The sequence below is a fragment of the Vidua macroura genome, chromosome 33, assembly GCF_024509145.1.
Source record: "Vidua macroura isolate BioBank_ID:100142 chromosome 33, ASM2450914v1, whole genome shotgun sequence".
NCBI lineage: Eukaryota > Metazoa > Chordata > Aves > Passeriformes > Viduidae > Vidua > Vidua macroura.
The window spans coordinates 1,176,931-1,193,146 of NC_071603.1; the positions used below are offsets into that span (position 1 = coordinate 1,176,931).

The 16,216-nt window shown below is 61.8% G+C and overlaps 4 protein-coding genes across 4 annotated transcripts; 1 reads left to right on the forward strand and 3 right to left on the reverse strand.

The window, feature by feature from the left end:
* Positions 1-130: 130 nt before the first annotated feature.
* Positions 131-3,616, reverse strand: MUS81 (MUS81 structure-specific endonuclease subunit). The gene is made up of 2 exons (XM_054001899.1): positions 3,437-3,616; positions 131-251 (listed from the first exon to the last, which is right to left on the reverse strand). The coding sequence occupies exons 1-2, from the start codon at positions 3,572-3,574 to the stop codon at positions 141-143; spliced, it is 249 nt and encodes an 82-aa protein (XP_053857874.1). The 5' UTR covers positions 3,575-3,616; the 3' UTR covers positions 131-140.
* A 1,045-nt stretch (positions 3,617-4,661) lies between these two features.
* On the reverse strand, positions 4,662-6,911 carry BANF1 (BAF nuclear assembly factor 1). The gene is given in 3 exon segments (XM_054001897.1): positions 4,662-4,818; positions 6,785-6,880; positions 6,882-6,911. Coding segments are annotated over 3 exon segments (273 nt in total). The 3' UTR covers positions 4,662-4,671.
* A 2,140-nt stretch (positions 6,912-9,051) lies between these two features.
* Positions 9,052-12,419, reverse strand: TRMT112 (tRNA methyltransferase activator subunit 11-2). The gene is given in 5 exon segments (XM_054001896.1): positions 9,052-9,881; positions 9,883-9,897; positions 10,010-10,102; positions 11,345-11,446; positions 12,286-12,419. Coding segments are annotated over 5 exon segments (423 nt in total). The 5' UTR covers positions 12,367-12,419; the 3' UTR covers positions 9,052-9,749.
* A 1,814-nt stretch (positions 12,420-14,233) lies between these two features.
* Positions 14,234-16,161, forward strand: LOC128821037 (non-structural maintenance of chromosomes element 3 homolog). Its single transcript, XM_054001903.1, is given in 12 exon segments — positions 14,234-14,459; positions 14,599-14,670; positions 14,772-14,835; positions 14,948-15,027; positions 15,105-15,190; positions 15,278-15,326; positions 15,328-15,371; positions 15,451-15,492; positions 15,563-15,625; positions 15,889-15,904; positions 15,907-16,010; positions 16,095-16,161. Coding segments are annotated over 12 exon segments (729 nt in total). The 5' UTR covers positions 14,234-14,417.
* Positions 16,162-16,216: the final 55 nt, after the last annotated feature.

Sequence of the window (16,216 nt, forward strand, 5' to 3'; positions counted from 1 at the left end):
TAATCAACTCCCCTCCCGGTGATGGGCGGGGCTCTCACAAGCCACGCCCTCTTTCCACACCCTCATAGCCCCACCCATCCACAGACCCCACCCACTCATGCCCCGCCCCTTTAGGCCCCGCCCACCCCGCCGGTGCTGGCTCAGCCGTTGGTCGAGGCGGGCGCAGAGGGAGGGGCCAAAGTGCTGCAAGATGGCGGCGGCGCGGCCGGAACGGAGCGGGGAGCGGGAACCGGGGAGAGCGAGCGCAGGGCCTGGGGGGAAACACACCTGAGACACACCTGAGGGTACCCAAAACACACCTGAGACACAACCGAGACACACCCGAGACACACTGAGACACACCTGAGATACACCTGAGACACACCTGAGACACACCCAAGACACACCCGAGACACACCTGAGACACACCCGAGATACACCTGAGACACACCTGAGGGTACCCAAAACACACCTGAGATACACCCGAGACACACCTGAGACACACCCAAGATACACCTGAGACACACCTGAGACACACCCGAGATACACCTGAGACACACCCGAGACACACCCGTGATACACCTGAGATACACCTGAGACACACCTGAGACACACCCGAGACACACCTGAGACACACCTGAGACACACCCGAGACACACCTGAGATACACCTGAGACACACCTGAGACACACCGAGACACACCCGAGATACACCTGAGACACACCCGAGACACACCCGAGACACACCTGAGACACACCCGAGATACACCTGAGACACACCTGAGATACACCTGAGACACACCCGAGACACACCCGAGATACACCTGAGACACACCTGAGGGTACCCCAAAACACACCTGAGATACACCTGAGACACACCTGAGACACACCCGAAAACACACCTGAGATACACCTGAGACACACCTGAGATACACCCGAGACACACCCGAGACACACCTGAGACACACCTGAGACACACCTGAGGGTACCCAAAACACACCCGAGATACACCCGAGACACACCTGAGACACACCTGAGACACACCCGAGATACACCCGAGACACACCCGAGACACACCCGAGATACACCTGAGACACACCCGAGACACACCTGAGACACACCTGAGACACACCCGAGACACACCTGAGACACACCTGAGACACACCTGAGACACACCCGAGACACACCCGAGATACACCTGAGACACACCCGAGACACACCCGAGATACACCTGAGACACACCTGAGACACACCCGAGACACACCTGAGGACACACCTGAGGGGTACCCAAAACACACCTGAGATACACCCGAGACACACCTGAGATACACCTGAGACACACCTGAGATACACCTGAGGGTACCCAAAACACACCTGAGACACACCTGAGACACACCCGAGATACACCTGAGACACACCTGAGACACACCCGAGACACACCCGAGATACACCTGAGACACACCCGAGACACACCCGAGACACACCTGAGACACACCTGAGGGTACCCAAAACACACCTGAGACACACCTGAGACACACCTGAGATACACCCGAGACACACCCAAGATACACCTGAGACACACCTGAGACACACCTGAGACACACCTGAGACACACCTGAGACACACCCGAGACACACCTGAGACACACCTGAGATACACCCGAGACACACCCAAGATACACCTGAGACACACCTGAGACACACCTGAGACACACCTGAGACACACCCGAGACACACCTGAGACACACCTGAGATACACCCGAGACACACCCAAGATACACCTGAGACACACCTGAGACAACACTCTGAGACACACCTGAGACACACCTGAGATACACCCGAGATACACCTGAGACACACCCGAGACACACCTGAGACACACCCGAGACACACCTGAGACACACCTGAGACACACCCGAGACACACCTGAGACACACCCGGGATACACCTGAGACACACCTGAGACACACCCGGGATACACCTGTGTCACAACCGAGACACACCTGAGACACACCTGAGACACACCTGAGACACACCCCAGATATACCTGAGACACACCCGAGACACACCTGAGACACACCTGAGACACCAAAACTCACCTGGAGACTCCTAAACCCCCACCCAGCAACCTTAAAATCCACCCGGGCACCCCAAAACACACCTGGACACCCCAAAATACACCTGGGGACCCCGAAGTCCATCCAGGGACCCCAAAATCGCCCACCTGGGGACCCCAAACACACCTGGACACCCCTAAATCCATCCGGGCACCCCAAAACACACCTGGGGACCCCAAAATCGCACACCTGGGCACCCCAAAACACACCTGGGCACCCAAAAACACACCTGGGGACCCCAAAATCGCCCATCCGGGGGACCCCAAACACACCTGGACACCCCTAAATCGCCCACCTGGGGACCCCAAAACACACCCAGGCATCCCAAAACACACCTGGAGACCCCAAAATCGTACACCTGGGGACCCCAAAACACACCTTGGGGACCCCTAAATCTATCCAGGGACCCCAAAATCACCCATCCGGGGACCCCAAAACACACCTGGGGACCCCAAAATACACCTGGGGACCCCTAAATCCATCCGGGGACCCCAAAAATGCCCACCTGGGGACCCCAAAATCGCCTACCTGGGGACCCCAAACACACCTGAACACCCCTAAATCCATCCGGGGACCCCAAAACACACCTGGGGACCCCAAAATCCATCCGGGGACCCCAAAAATGCCCACCTGGGGACCCCAAAACACACTTGGACACCCCTAAATACATCGAGGCACCCCAAAATCGCCCATCCGCGGACCCTAAACACACCTGGACACCCCTAAATCCAACCGGGGACCCCAAAACACACCCGGGCACCCCAAAACACACCTGGGGACCCCAAAATCGCACACCTGGGCACCCCAAAACACACCTGGGGACCCCGAAGTCCATCCAGGGACCCCAAAAATGCCCACCTGTGCACCTCAAAACACACCTGGAGACCCCAAAATCGCCCACCTGGGGACCCCAAAACACACCAGGCATCCCAAAACACACCTGGAGACCCCAAAATCGCCCATCTGGGGACCCCAAAATACACCTGGGACCCCTAAATCCATCCGGGGACCCCAAAAATGCCCACCTGGGGACCCCAAAACACACCTGAGCACCCCAAAACACACCTGGGGACCCCAAAATCGCCCACCTGGGGACCCCAAAACACACCTGGGCACCCCAAAACGCACCTGGGGACCCCAAAATCGCCCACCTGGGGACCCCAAAACACACCTGAGCACCCCCAAAACACACCTGGGGACCCGTAAATCCAACCAGGGACCCCCTAAATCCATCCGGGGACCCCAAAATCACCCACCTGGGGACCCCAAACACACCTGGAGACCCCAAAATCGCCCACCCTGGGGACCCCTAAATCCGACCGGGACCCCCCCCCGCACCCACCCTCTCATAGGTGCCCCTCGCCCACGTCCCCTGCGCCTCGTCCCGCCACTCCCGGAGCCAGCGGGCGAACAGCGGGGTTGGGGTGGGCCGCGGCGGCGGCGGCGGCGCCGGGAGGGAGGCGGCGGCGGCCGCGGCCATGATCGAATCCTCCCGCCGCCGCCGCCAGCCGGAAGTGCCCGGCCCCGCGGGGGCCGCTCCGGCCGCGCTCGCTGCTCTGGGAGCTGCGACTCGTCTGCTCTGGAGGACTCCGCTCTGGGCCGCTCGGAGGTGAAACTCGTCTGCTCTGGAGGACTCTACTCTGGGCCGCTCGGAGGTGAAACTCGTCTGCTCTGGAGGACCCCGCTCTGGGCCGCTCGGAGGTGAAACTCGTCTGCTCTGGAGGACTCCGGCCGCCCCGGGAGCCCCCAAATCTTCTCCGGGCCCCCCAAATTCTGCCCCCAACCCCCAAATTCTGCTTCCAGCCCCCCCCCCCCAAATCATTCTCCGCGCCCCCCTCAAATCCCAGGACGCGTCCAGCTGCAGCACAGCAAAACCTTTATTGTTTAGAAAATCATTTTAGAAACAAACTCGGGGGGGGTGGGGGCACCCCAAAGTAACACTAATGGCGCGGGGGGGCGGAGGGAGGGCACCCCAAGTGAACACAAACCTCCCTGCGAGGGCGACACCCCAAAATCCCACCCTGTGGTGGGGGGAGGGGGAGGTGGGGACCCCCTCAGCCCCCCCCAGCTGGTTTTGGGGTGATGGGGGAGGGGTGGCAACCATGGGGACCCCCCCCCCCTCCGGGATGAGTTTTTGGGGGGTGGCAGCACCGGCTTGGGGGTCCCATAGGTGGGGGGGGGGGGGGGTTGGTGAGGAGATTGGGACACTTTTGGGATCCCCAGATGTGATTTTGGGGTCCCTGGGGTGGTTTTGGGGTCCCCCAGATGTGGCTTTGGGGTCCCTGGGTGAATTCTGGGATCCCCTGGGGTGGTTTTGGGATCCCCAGATGTGGTTTTGGGTCCCCGGGGTGGTTTTGGGGTCCCTGGGGTGGTTTTGGTGTCCTTGAGGAACTCGGGGGGGTCCCCCAGGATGGTTTTGGGGAGCCCCAAGCCCCTCCAAGGAGCGCCTGGCAGCTGGAACTCGCCGGGAGTTTGGGGGATTTGGGGCGCAGGGATGGGCTGAGGGGCTCGGGGGGGTTTTGGGGTGCAGGGAGGGGCTCGGGGGGGTTTTGGGGTGCCGTTTCTCGGGGAGGGGGCTCAGAGGAAGGCGTCGCACCACTCGCGCAGGCAGCCCGAGCAGTCGCGGCTCTGTTTGGCGTTGGCCCCGCACGTCTCCTTGAGCCACTCCCGGAACAGCTCCTCGTCCTTGCGCAGCACCAGGAACTGCCCCAGCACCACGTACGCCTGGGGGGGACAGCCAGGGGACAGCCAGGGGACAGCGGTGTCACCAGGGTGTGGGGACATCACCCAGGGTCCCCCTGTCCCTCCTGAGTGACCCCAAAGAGCTCCAGACCCACCCCAGCCCTGCGGCCACAAGAGATCCCAGAGCTGCCCCAGCACCAGGAACGCCTTGGAGTGACAGTGAGGGGGACAGTGAGGGGACAGTGAGGGGACAGGGAGGGGACAGCCAGGGGACAGCGGTGTCACCAGGGTGTGGGGACATCACCCAAGGTCCCCCTGTCCCTCCTGAGTGACCCCACAGAGCTCCAGACCCACCCCAGCCCTATAGACCCTGATCCTTATGGGGCTGCCCCAGCACCAGGAATGCCTGGAGGGGACAGGGAGGGGACAGGGAGGGGGGACAGGGAGGGGACAGCAGTGTCACCAGGGCGTGGGGACACTGCCCAGGGTCCCCCTGTCCCTCCTGAGTGACCCCAAAAAGCTCCAGACCCACCCCAGCCCTGCGACCACAAGAGATCCCAGTCCTTCCACAAACACCGGAGGGGACAAGCCAGGGGACAGTGATGTCACCAGGGCCATGGGGACACTGCCAAGGGTCACTGCCACCCTCCCCAGTGTCCCCACTCCCCCTGGTGACAGTGACACCCTCCCCGTGTCCCCACACCCCCTGACTCCGTGTCCCCAACAGCTCCTGGCCCTTGTGTCCCCCCCGTGCCCCCTCCCCTTGTCCCCGCATCACCCCTGGTTGTCCCCAGGGCTGTCCCCAAATGTCCCCGAGCCCTTCCTCAGTGTCCCCAAAGCCCTGGAGATGTCCCCACATGTCCCTAAGCCCTGGCAATGTCCCTCTTCGTCCAAGCCCTTCCTCAGTGTCCCCACTTGTCCAAACCCTTTTCCCAGGTGTCCCCTGCTGTCCCCAATGTCCCAAAGTGTCCCCAATGTCCCAAAGTGTCCCCAATGTCCCCTGCTGTCCTTGATGTCCCCAGGTGTCCCCAATGTCCCCAGGTGTCCCAAAGTGTCCCCAAGTGTCCCTCACTGTCCCAGGTGTCTCCAATTCCCCCAGATGTCCTCAATGTCCCCAGGTGTCCCCAATGTCTCTCAGTGTCCCTGCTATCCCCAGGTGTCCCCCACAGTCCCAGGTGTCCCCTGCTGTCCTCGATGTCCCCAGGTGTCCCCAGGTGTCTCCAATTCCCCCAGGTGTTCCCTGCTGTCCCCAGGTGTCCCCAGCTGTCCCCAGTGTCCCCAATGTCCCAGTGTCCCCCTGCTGTCCCCAGGTGTCCCAAAATGTCCCCAGATGTCCCAGGTGTCCCCCACTGTCCCAGGTGTCTCCTATTCCCCCCTGCTGTCCCCAGTGTCCCCAGGCATCCCCTGCTGTCCCCAGTGTCCCCAGCTGTCCCCTGCTGTCCCCAGTGTCCCCAGGCATCCCCTGCTGTCCCCAGTGTCCCCTGCTGTCCCCAGGTGTCCCCTGCTGTCCCCAGTGTCCCCAGCTGTCCCCAATGTCCCCAATGTCCCCAGTGTCCCCAGTGTCCCCTGCTGTCCCCAGGTGTCCCCTGCTGTCCCCAGTGTCCCCAGCTGTCCCCAATGTCCCCAGTGTCCCCAATGTCCCCTGCTGTCCCCAGGTGTCCCCCAGTGTCCCCAGTGTCCCCAGTGTCCCCTGCTGTCCCCAATGTCCCCTGCTGTCCCCAGCTGTCCCCAGTGTCCCCAGCTGTCCCAGTGTCCCCAATGTCCCCAGCTGTCCCCAGTGTCCCCAGTGTCCCCAATGTCCCCAATGTCCCCTGCTGTCCCCAGTGTCCCCAGTGTCCCCAGTGTCCCCAATGTCCCCAATGTCCCCTGCTGTCCCCAGTGTCCCCAGTGTCCCCTGCTGTCCCCAGCTGTCCCCAGTGTCCCCAGTGTCCCCCTGCTGTCCCCTGCTGTCCCCAGTGTCCCCAGTGTCCCCAGCTGTCCCCAGTGTCCCCGGTGTCCCCAGTCCCACCTTGTCGAAGCCCTTCTCCTCCAGTTTCCTGCCCAGCACGTCCCCGATCCCGGCCAAGGTCCCCACCGGCTTCTCCCCCATCGGCTCCGCCACGAAAGTCCCGGTGCTTCTGTGACGTCGAGGACATGGCGCCTGGGGACAGCAGGGGACACTGAGGGGACAGCAGGGGACAGCAGGGGACAGCCAGGGGACAGCAGGGGACACTGAGGGGACAGCCAGGGGACACACAGGGGACAGCAGGGGACACTGGGGACAGTCAGGGGACAGCAGGGGGACAGCAAGGGACACTGAGGGGACAGCAGGGGACAGCCAGGGGACAGCAGGGGACACTGAGGGGACAGCCAGGGGACAGCAGGGGACAGCACGGGACACTTAAGGGATGCTCAGGGGACACGGGGACATTCGGGGGATGCTCAGGGAACACTCAGGGGACAGCAGGGGACAGCCAGGGGACATGGGGACAGCTCAGGGGACAGCTCAGGGGACAGCAGGGGACAGCAGGGGACACTGAGGGGACACTGAGGGGACAGCAGGGGACACTGAGGGGACACTGAGGGGACAGCAGGGGACATGCAGGGGACACTGAGGGGACACTCAGGGGACAGCAGGGGACAGCAGGGGACAGCAGGGGACACTCAGGGGACAGCCAGGGGACAGCAGGGGACACTCAGGGGACAGCCAGGGGACAGCAGGGGACAGCAGGGGACACAGTGACATTCAGGGGACACAGGGGACACGCAGGGGACACTCAAGGGATGCTCAGGGGACACGGGGACATTCAGGGGACATTCAGGGGACATTCAGGGGACACGGAGAGGACACGGGGACAGCCAGGGGACACTCAGGGGATGCTCAGGGGACATTCAGGGGACACGGGGACAGCTCAGGGGACACTCAGGGACTGGACAGGGCGAGCGCCACCAGCACCGTGTGGGGACACGGGGACAGAGTGAGGGACACCGGGACAGGGTGGGAGGGGACAGGGATGGGGACAGGGCTTGGGGACACTCTGGGGACAGGGACAGAGCGGGGGGGGGGGGCACGGGGGAGGTTGGGGACCCTGAGGGGAGGCGGGGACAGAGCGGGGGACAGGGGACTGAGGTGGCATTGAGGGGACACTGGGGGGACACTGAGGGGACACTGGGGGGACATTGAGGGGACATTGAGGGGGACACTGAGGGGATGCTGAGATGGCACTCAGGGGACATTGAGGGGACACTGGGGGGACATTGAGGTGGCACTGAGGGGACACTGAGGGGATGCTGAGATGGCACTCAGGGGACATTGAGGGGACACTGGGGGGGACATTGAGGGGACATTGAGGGGACACTGAGGGGATGCTGAGATGGCACTCAGGGGACACTGAGGGGACACTGGGGGGACATTGAAGGTGGCACTGAGGGGACACTGAGGGGACACTGAGGGGACATTGAGGGGACACTGAGGGGGACACTGGCGGGACACTGAAGGGACACTGAGGGGGACACTGAGGGGACACTGGGGGGGACATTGAGGGGGACATTGAAGAGACACTGAGGGGACACTGAGGTGGCGCTGAGGGGACACTGAGGGGACATTGAGGGGACACTGAGGGGGACTTTGAGGGGACCTTGGGGGACACTGAAGGGACACTGAGGTGGCGCTGAGGGGACACTGAGGGGACGCCCCCCGGCCCTCCCGCCCCCTCACAGACTCGCCCGCCCCGTCCCGCCCCTCGGGCCCTTCTCGCCCCTCCCCTTCCTCCCCTCCCGGCCCCTTCCCACCCCTCCCGGTCCCCTCCCGGTCCCCCTCTGTCCCCTCCCGGTCCCCCCCCCCCGCCCTCACCGTCCCCTCGGGCCGCTCCAACCGCCGCTCCCGCCTCAGCCCGCTGCCGCTGCGCACTGACCTCACATCCGGCGGCGCGCCGTGCTGACGCCACTTCCGGCGGTGGCGCGCTCAAACCATCGAGGCGCAGCCGCGCAGGGGGAGGGGGGCGGCGCTCTGGGGATCATAGAGACGTGCCGGGTCCTCCCGGGGCCTGCTGGGTCCGCCCAGGTGAGCCGGGACACCCTGGAAAAAACTCCAGGTGCTCCCGGGAACCCCTCCGGGTTCATCCCCGTGCCTCCCGAATTCCCGGAGAGCGGCTCCGGGTCCCTCCCAGGTTCCCCCGCTGACGTGGGTGCCTCCAGGTTCTCCCAAAATTCCCTCCCGTGCTCCCCAAGCCCGCCCCGTTCCCTCCATCCAAAGGATTCTCCCGAGAGGATCCTCAAAGGGAGCAAAAGAGGCGATTCTGGCCCAATATCTGGGCAAAAAAAAAAAAAGGAATTTTTATTAAATGTATGGGGAAAATTACAAATGCAACAGGCCAGAACGTGGGGAGCCAAAACACGGGGAAAAGAGATGGAATTTTGGGAAAAACAGGAGTTTTGGAATGGAAAGGAAAGATTTTGGGGGGAAAAAGGAGGGGATTGGGGCACAAAGAAGGATGTGGTGGCAAAATATAAAAAATTGAGGGCAAAAAGTTGAGATTTTGGGGTAAAATCCGGATTTTGGAGCACAAGGGAGGGAAGTGGGGACAAAGGAGACGAATCTGAGGGCAAAACTGGAGGATTTTGGGATAAAAAGAGGGATTTGGGTCAAAAATCACGGTGAAATTCCGAGAAAATAAAAGGATTTAGGGCAAAACTGGGAAGTTTGGGAGAGAAGGAGAAATTTAGAGAGAAGAAAAGAGAATTTTGGGGCGGGGAAAAAAGGGAAAATTCCTCTCCCGTTATGCAAATAAAACAATTCCCGCCCAAAATGCAAATAAGCAGTGTGAATTTGCATAGGGGAGGGGCAGTGTGATAGCTCCACCCATATGCAAATGAGGCAGCTCGAACCACGCCCATCGCTGCTTTAACATCGGGTGAAATCCAAGCTTCATTTTTGGGGTAAAACCGTGGGAATTCGGGGCTTTCCCGCCGATTTTTCCTCGGGGGGGAGGGGCTCAGCCGCATTTTGGGGACCCCCCCCCATGGATTTGGGGGGGGGTCTCAGCCTCGTCCTCGGTCAGGAGCAGATTTGGGACCCCCCTGGAGATGGGGAAGCGTCGCCCCGAGTCCGGGCACTGCAGGGACCCCCTCGAGCACCTCCACCTGTGGGGGGGGGGGGGGGGGGGGGGGCAGAGGGAAAATTTGGGGGGGGGTCCCCGAGATTTGGGAACCCCCCCCCCAAGGGTTTGTTTTTTTTTTTGGGGGTGTCCCTGACCTCGAGCAGGACGTGGTGGAGGCGGCGCAGGAATTCCTCGTCGTCCTCGTAGCCCGGGGTGGGCTCGGGGGGCAGCTCCGAGGGGTGCCCCAACTTTGGGGGGGCAAAAAAATAAAAAAAAAGGGGGGGGGGGGGTCAGAGTGCCCCTCCCCCCCCCCCCCATGGTTCTACCTTGGCACCCCAAATTTTGGGATGGCTCAAAACCTGACTGGTCCCTCCCCCCAAACCCCAAATCTGAGACTCCTCAGCTCCCCCCCCCCCCCCAAAATTCTTCTCCTCCCCAGAACCCCCCCCCCAAATTCCCCTGGAGCCTCCAAATTCCCCCCTAAATCCCCCCAAAACCCCCCAATTCCCTCCCCCAGACCCCCAAAATCGCCCTCGAACCCCCCAAAATCCCCCCCAGGACCCTCAAAATCGCCTCCAAGTTCCCCCCAGACCCCCAAAATCATCCCCAAGATCCCCGCCAAACCGACCCCCCCCACACCCCCCGGTTCCCGGTTCTCCCAGTCCCTCCCGGTTTCTGGTTATCCTCCCGGTTCCCGGAGCCCCCCTCCCGCTCCCGGTTCCCGATTCCCGGTTTCTCCCGGTTTTGCCGGTTCCCGATACCCCCCCCCAGTTCCAGTCCCCCTCCCCGGTTCGCGGTTCCCGATTCCCCCCCGGTTCCCGGTTCTCCCCATTCCCGGTTCCCGGTTTTCCCCGGTCCTCCCCCCGGTTCCCCGTTTCCCGCCTCGGTTCCCGGTTCTCCCCGGTTCCCGGTGCCTCCCCCGTTCCCGTTTCCCCTCCGTTTGCGGTTCCCCCCGGTTCCCGGTTCCTCCCGGTTTTGCCGGTTCCCGATACCCCCCAGTTCCCAGTCCCCCCTCCCCGGTTCCCGGTTTGCGCTTCCCGTTTCCCCCCGGTTCCTGGTTCTCCCCGGTTCCCAGAGCCTCCCCGGTTCCCGGTTTCCCCCCCTCGGTGCCCGGTGCCTCCCCCGTTCCCGATTCCTCCCGTTCCCGTTTCACCCCTCTATTGCCGGTTCTCGGTTCCCCCTCCCGGTTCCTGGTTCCCCCCCGTTCCCGCTTCCCCCCGGTTGGCGGTTCTGCCCGGTCCTCCCTCCCCCCGGTTCCCCGTTCCCCCCCCTCAGTTCCCGATTCCCCCGGTTCCCGGTTCTCCCCGGTTTCCCCGCTCCTCTCCCGGTTCCCGGTTCTCCCCGGTTCCCGGTTCTCCCCGGTTCCCGATTCCCCCCGGTTCCCGGTTCTCCCCGGTTCCCGGTCCCCCCCGGTTTCCCCGCTCCTCCCCCGGTTCCCGGTTCTCCCCGGTTCCCGGTTCTCCCCGGTTCCCCGGTTCCCCGCCGCTCACGCTCTCCGCCGCCTCCCGCAGCGCGTCCCAGCGCAGCCGCGGCACCAAGCGGGACACGAAGGCGGCGTTGAACGGCACCGGGCGGACCCGAACCTCGGCGGCCTGCGGGGACCGGGAGCCTTAACGGGGGGCGGCAGCCGAACCGGGGGGATTAACGGGGGATAACGGGGGGATTAACGGGGGAACAACGGGATTAACGGGGGGCTCCGACCGGAGCCGAACAGGGGAACTGGGGGAGGTAACGGGGGTTACTTGGGGGTTAACGGGAGTTTTAACGGCGGTAACTGGAGGAGTTACCGGCAGAGTTAACGGGGGTAACGCCGGGAGGGAGTGAACGATTACCGGGGGCATTAACGGCAGGGAACGGGGTTAGGGCGGGGATTAACGGGGACGTATCGGGGGGAACGGGGGAAATTACCGGCCGTTAATGAGGGTAACGAGAGGGAAGGTTAACGGGGAATTAACGGGGAGGAACCGCGAACCGAACCGCGAACTGCGGCGGGCTGGGGGGACCGGGGGAAAACTGGGATAACGGGGAGGGACTGGGATAACGGGGGAAACTGGGATAACGGGAACTGGGATAACGGGGAGGGACTGGGATAACGGGAACTGGGATAACGGCGGGGAACGAGGCCGTTAACGGGGACTTAACGGGAGCTTTAACGGGAGATTCATTGAGAGTAACGGGAGAAATTACGGGGCGTTCATGGCGTTAACGGAGGAGTTACCGGGGGAGGTAACGGGGGTGATGGAGGTGAATGAGAGGGCACCGAGCGGAGCCCCCGGCAGCGTCAGGGGAACGGGGAGGAAGCCGGGAACCGGTAACGGGGGGCAGCGCTAACGGCGGGAGCGGGCGGGGCCTTCCCGGGGGGGGGAGGGCGGGAATCGCAGTGTCCCCCCCGCCCGTTCCCGGGGCCCCGGGGGTACCCCGCGCCCCGCACCTCGATGCGCAGGGGGAAGCCGCCCCCGGGCCGCAGCCCCGGCACGTGGGAGCTCAGCAGGTTGTGGGTCAGCAGCTTCATGGCGCCGCTTCCTCTTCCGGCGCGTCACTTCCGGCAAAGGGGCGGTTACCACGGCAACGGGGCGTGGTCCGGCCCGAAGTGGGCGTGGCTTCTCAAGGTAGGGGGAGGGTCCACTTAAAATTAAGAAAATTAATTTTCCCCCCCACGCCTCCCCTTCCAGGACCTCCAAACCATCACCGAGACCCCTCCCCAAAGCCTTCAGGACCCCCCCCAAAGCCTTCAGGGCTCCTCACAGGATCTGAGAGCCCCCCCCCACCCTCACAGTGCTGACCCCCAAGTTGGCCCCACCCCCTTTATTTTGGGGGGGGTCCCCATTTCTCAGGATCACCCCTGAGGCCCCGCTGGGGATCCCAACCCATTTTGGGCTGGATTTCCCCCATTTTTGGGGTCTTGTTTACACCTTCAACACCCTCAGCCCTCCTTGATGCCCCCCAAATCCAACCCCTTCATTTTGGGGTGTCATGGTCCTCACTTTGGGTTCCCCTGCCCCCCAGTATTCCCCTGGGAGCCCAAATCCTTCCCCCATTCCCCTCTCCCCCTATTTTGGGGCACTCCCAGGGCTCTGTGATGCCCCCAAATCTTGGGGGGGAACACTCAGACCCCCCCAAAAAGAGACAAAGGCAGAGGCACAAATGCAGTTCATTTATTCGGTATTTGGCGGGGGGGAGAGAAGGAAAACCTCCCAAAAAAAGGACTTCAGGGTGGGAGGAGCAGGATGAGAACCCAAAAAAAACGAGCGAGGGGAGGTGTGAAAAATGCATATTTTATGATTGGCTTTTCGCAAATGTTGCAATGTGTAATACTGGAAAGTTATGTTGTATTAATTCTCTCAAGTAGTGTATTGAATGTATTTTTAGGTTATAACACAATGTTAAAATAGAAACTATACTATGTAAGATACTTTATAACTAGCTCAAGAAAGAGATGGGATAATCAAGGAATTCTTCGCACAAAGATAACAATTACAGAAACCCCTAAATTTTCCAGAGGAGAGGAATTTATGGCTTTCCTTATCAACAGAAACGAACTTCTTCAAGCCTGACTTAGACTCAAAGGCACCTAGGAATTAACAGAAACTTTTTGACAAGTACCAGACGAATTTCTTGTTTTAAATAAAATATATGCATAATCATGAAGTGTTTTGTATATGCAACAGGCTATTGCTTTTAAGGTTATTCCTTTGTTCATTAAGGTTATTCCTTTGTTCACAAGGCACGGTTGTCGTGGCTTAATTGCCTGAGAGCATCTGGACGTCCGTAACTCTTTGCTTTTTATTGTCTTGTAATTGTCCTAATTCTAAGTTTTTATTACTCTAATTGTATTGCTATTTTTATAACCATTTTATTATTATTAAACTTGAAAAATTTAAAAAACCGAGCGATTGGCGTTTTTCACAAGCGGCGCTGTGAAAGGGAGGGCTGGGTGTGAGGGAGGGTTTGGGGGGGGGGGGGGCTGTGGGATGAGTGGGGGGCTGGGGGGCCGTGATGAGCGAGCGGGGCCGGGGGCAGGGAGGATGTGTGGGGCTGTGAAATGGGGGTTCGGGGCGGTGTGAGGGGGGGATTTTTGTGGGGCTGGGGTCGGGCCGGGGCCGCCTTTCGGGCGGTCCCGCGGTGTTCTCCAGCGCTCGCCGCCATCTTTGCCGCCGTGAGGGGAGAGTGGGGGGGCGGAGGGGCGCGCGCGCCGCTCTTTTCCCGCCTTTTTCGCCACCTGAGGTGGGAGGGGGTGGAGCGCGAGTCTCGGCCTGGAGGGAGCCGGTGGGCGGGGCGATCTGGCGCTCTCGGCCAATCGTGATGCGGGGTTTGGTCGGTAGGCGTGGCCAGCGGGGGCTGGGCCAATGGGAAGCGAGGCTGGCGTGAGGGGGGTCGGCCGGTGTGGGCGGGGCCGGCGCAGTCGCCGGCGGAGCGCGGTCGGTAACGGTTCGCTGCCCGGGCCTTGGAGCGGGTCTCTGCGGCCCTGCTGAGGGTGGAACTCTGGGGGGCGGCCTTAGGGCTGCTCTCGTCGCGGTTCTAGCCCACCCGGTGCTTGTTTTCCTCTCAGAACCGCTGTGAGAAATGTCTCAGCGGAAGCGCAGCAAAGGGCTCGGCAGCTCTCAGGTGAGAGGTTGCTCCCCCACCCCCGTTCTCCCCTCATTCACTCTCCCCTTCCCTCCTGGCTGCTCCCATTCTCCGCTTCTCGGTTTTGGTCCCTTGTCTATCATCAACTTCCCCCGCTTGCCGTGTCCTTTCCACTCAGCTGACCGGCGGGGAGGATGATTTCATCCCGACCCAGGTGGAGCGGCGCTCCCAGGACCAGGTGAACCAGAAGGTGGATTGCGGTGATCCCCTCCCTACCCGCTGCCGGAGTCCTGTGTCTGCATTCTTTTGATATCAGCCCGCTCTCGGCCTTCCCTGCTCATTCCCCCACAGGTGAGTGAGCTGGTGCAGTTCCTGCTTGTGAAGGACCAGAAGAAGATTCCTATCAAGAGGGCAGGTACGTTTAGGGGAGCGTCCTTTCCACGGTGTTTAGACCCCCTAAAGCCTTGCTGGCCGTGGGGAGCTCAGAGCTCCGGGCTCCCTCAGCGTTCCCTGCCTGTTTCCTGTAGACATGCTGAAGAATATAATCCGGGAATACAGGGATGCCTACTCGGAAATCGTCAAGAGAGCCGACAGGACCCTGCAGGCGGTGAGGGGAGCACGGCAGGGGAAAGGGGAGGGTTTTGGAGGGAGACGCCCCGTGGATTAACCCTCGTCCTCCCGCAGGTGTTCGGGCTGCAGCTGGTGGAGATCGACACCAAACGCCACATTTACATCCTCATCAATAACCTGCCCCCTGTGCAGGTGATGGGGCTGCTGCTGGGGGACCCCGGGGTGATTCGAGGGGGGTGATCTGCGTGTCCCCCCCCCCCACCTTGCCCGCATGGGTGACACCCCAGTGTGTGCCTCAGGGACAAGGAGAAGGAGAAGATGGGGCTCCTCTTAGTCCATCCTCAGCTTCATCTTCATGAAGGGCAACTCAGTCAAAGACAGTGAGTTCTCCCCCAAAAGCCCCGCCCTGTACCCCCACTTTCCCTTTGCACCCCGCTCACTGACACCCCCTTTTCCAGGTTGCTCTGTGGGAATTCCTGCACCTGCTCCGTGTGTACCCAGGGTAGGATATGGTGGGGGGGAGCGGGGCACTGGGCTAGTCAGTGCCAGCCCTCACTAGCCCCGATCCTCAGGAAGCAGCACAGCGTGTTCGGGGACGTCCGGAAGCTGGTGACAGAGGAGTTTGTGCGGCAGAAGTGAGTTGGAGGTTCCTGGGCTGGGGGGAAGAATTTGGGGTGCAGGGGGTCCCCCCCCATCCCTCCCGGTGTGCCCAGAGCAGCCTCGGCGCCAGCCTCGGCCGGGCTGTTTATACCACACCGCAGAGCAAAGCCCGCAGCCCCCCACACCCCGTGGCTCAAGGGGTCCCTCACGGGGCCAGGGGAGCGCTGGGACACCCCCCCCCAAAACCCTGTGCACCCCCAAAACCTGCTGGGAGGGGTCACCACCCAGCCCTCTGCAGGTACCTGGAGACCACCCCGCCATCCCCCTGACGGACCCCCCCGAATTCAAGTACCAGTGGGGGCCACGGGCAGAAAAGGAAACCTCCAAGAAGGACGTGCTGAACTTCGTGGCCAAGGTGAGGCCGTGCTGGGGGGGGGCCATCTCTCAGTTTGGGGGGGCTCAATTTGATGCCCCCTCCCCTATTTTTCTCCCTCTCAGATGCAGAGCAAGGACCCCCACATTTTGGGCGAGCCAGTACAGTGAGGCCGAAGCAAACAAAGCCACCACCTGACCCCCCCCCCAAAATAAAGGCACCCCCTTGGTGTGCAGCCCCCCAATTTTCAGGC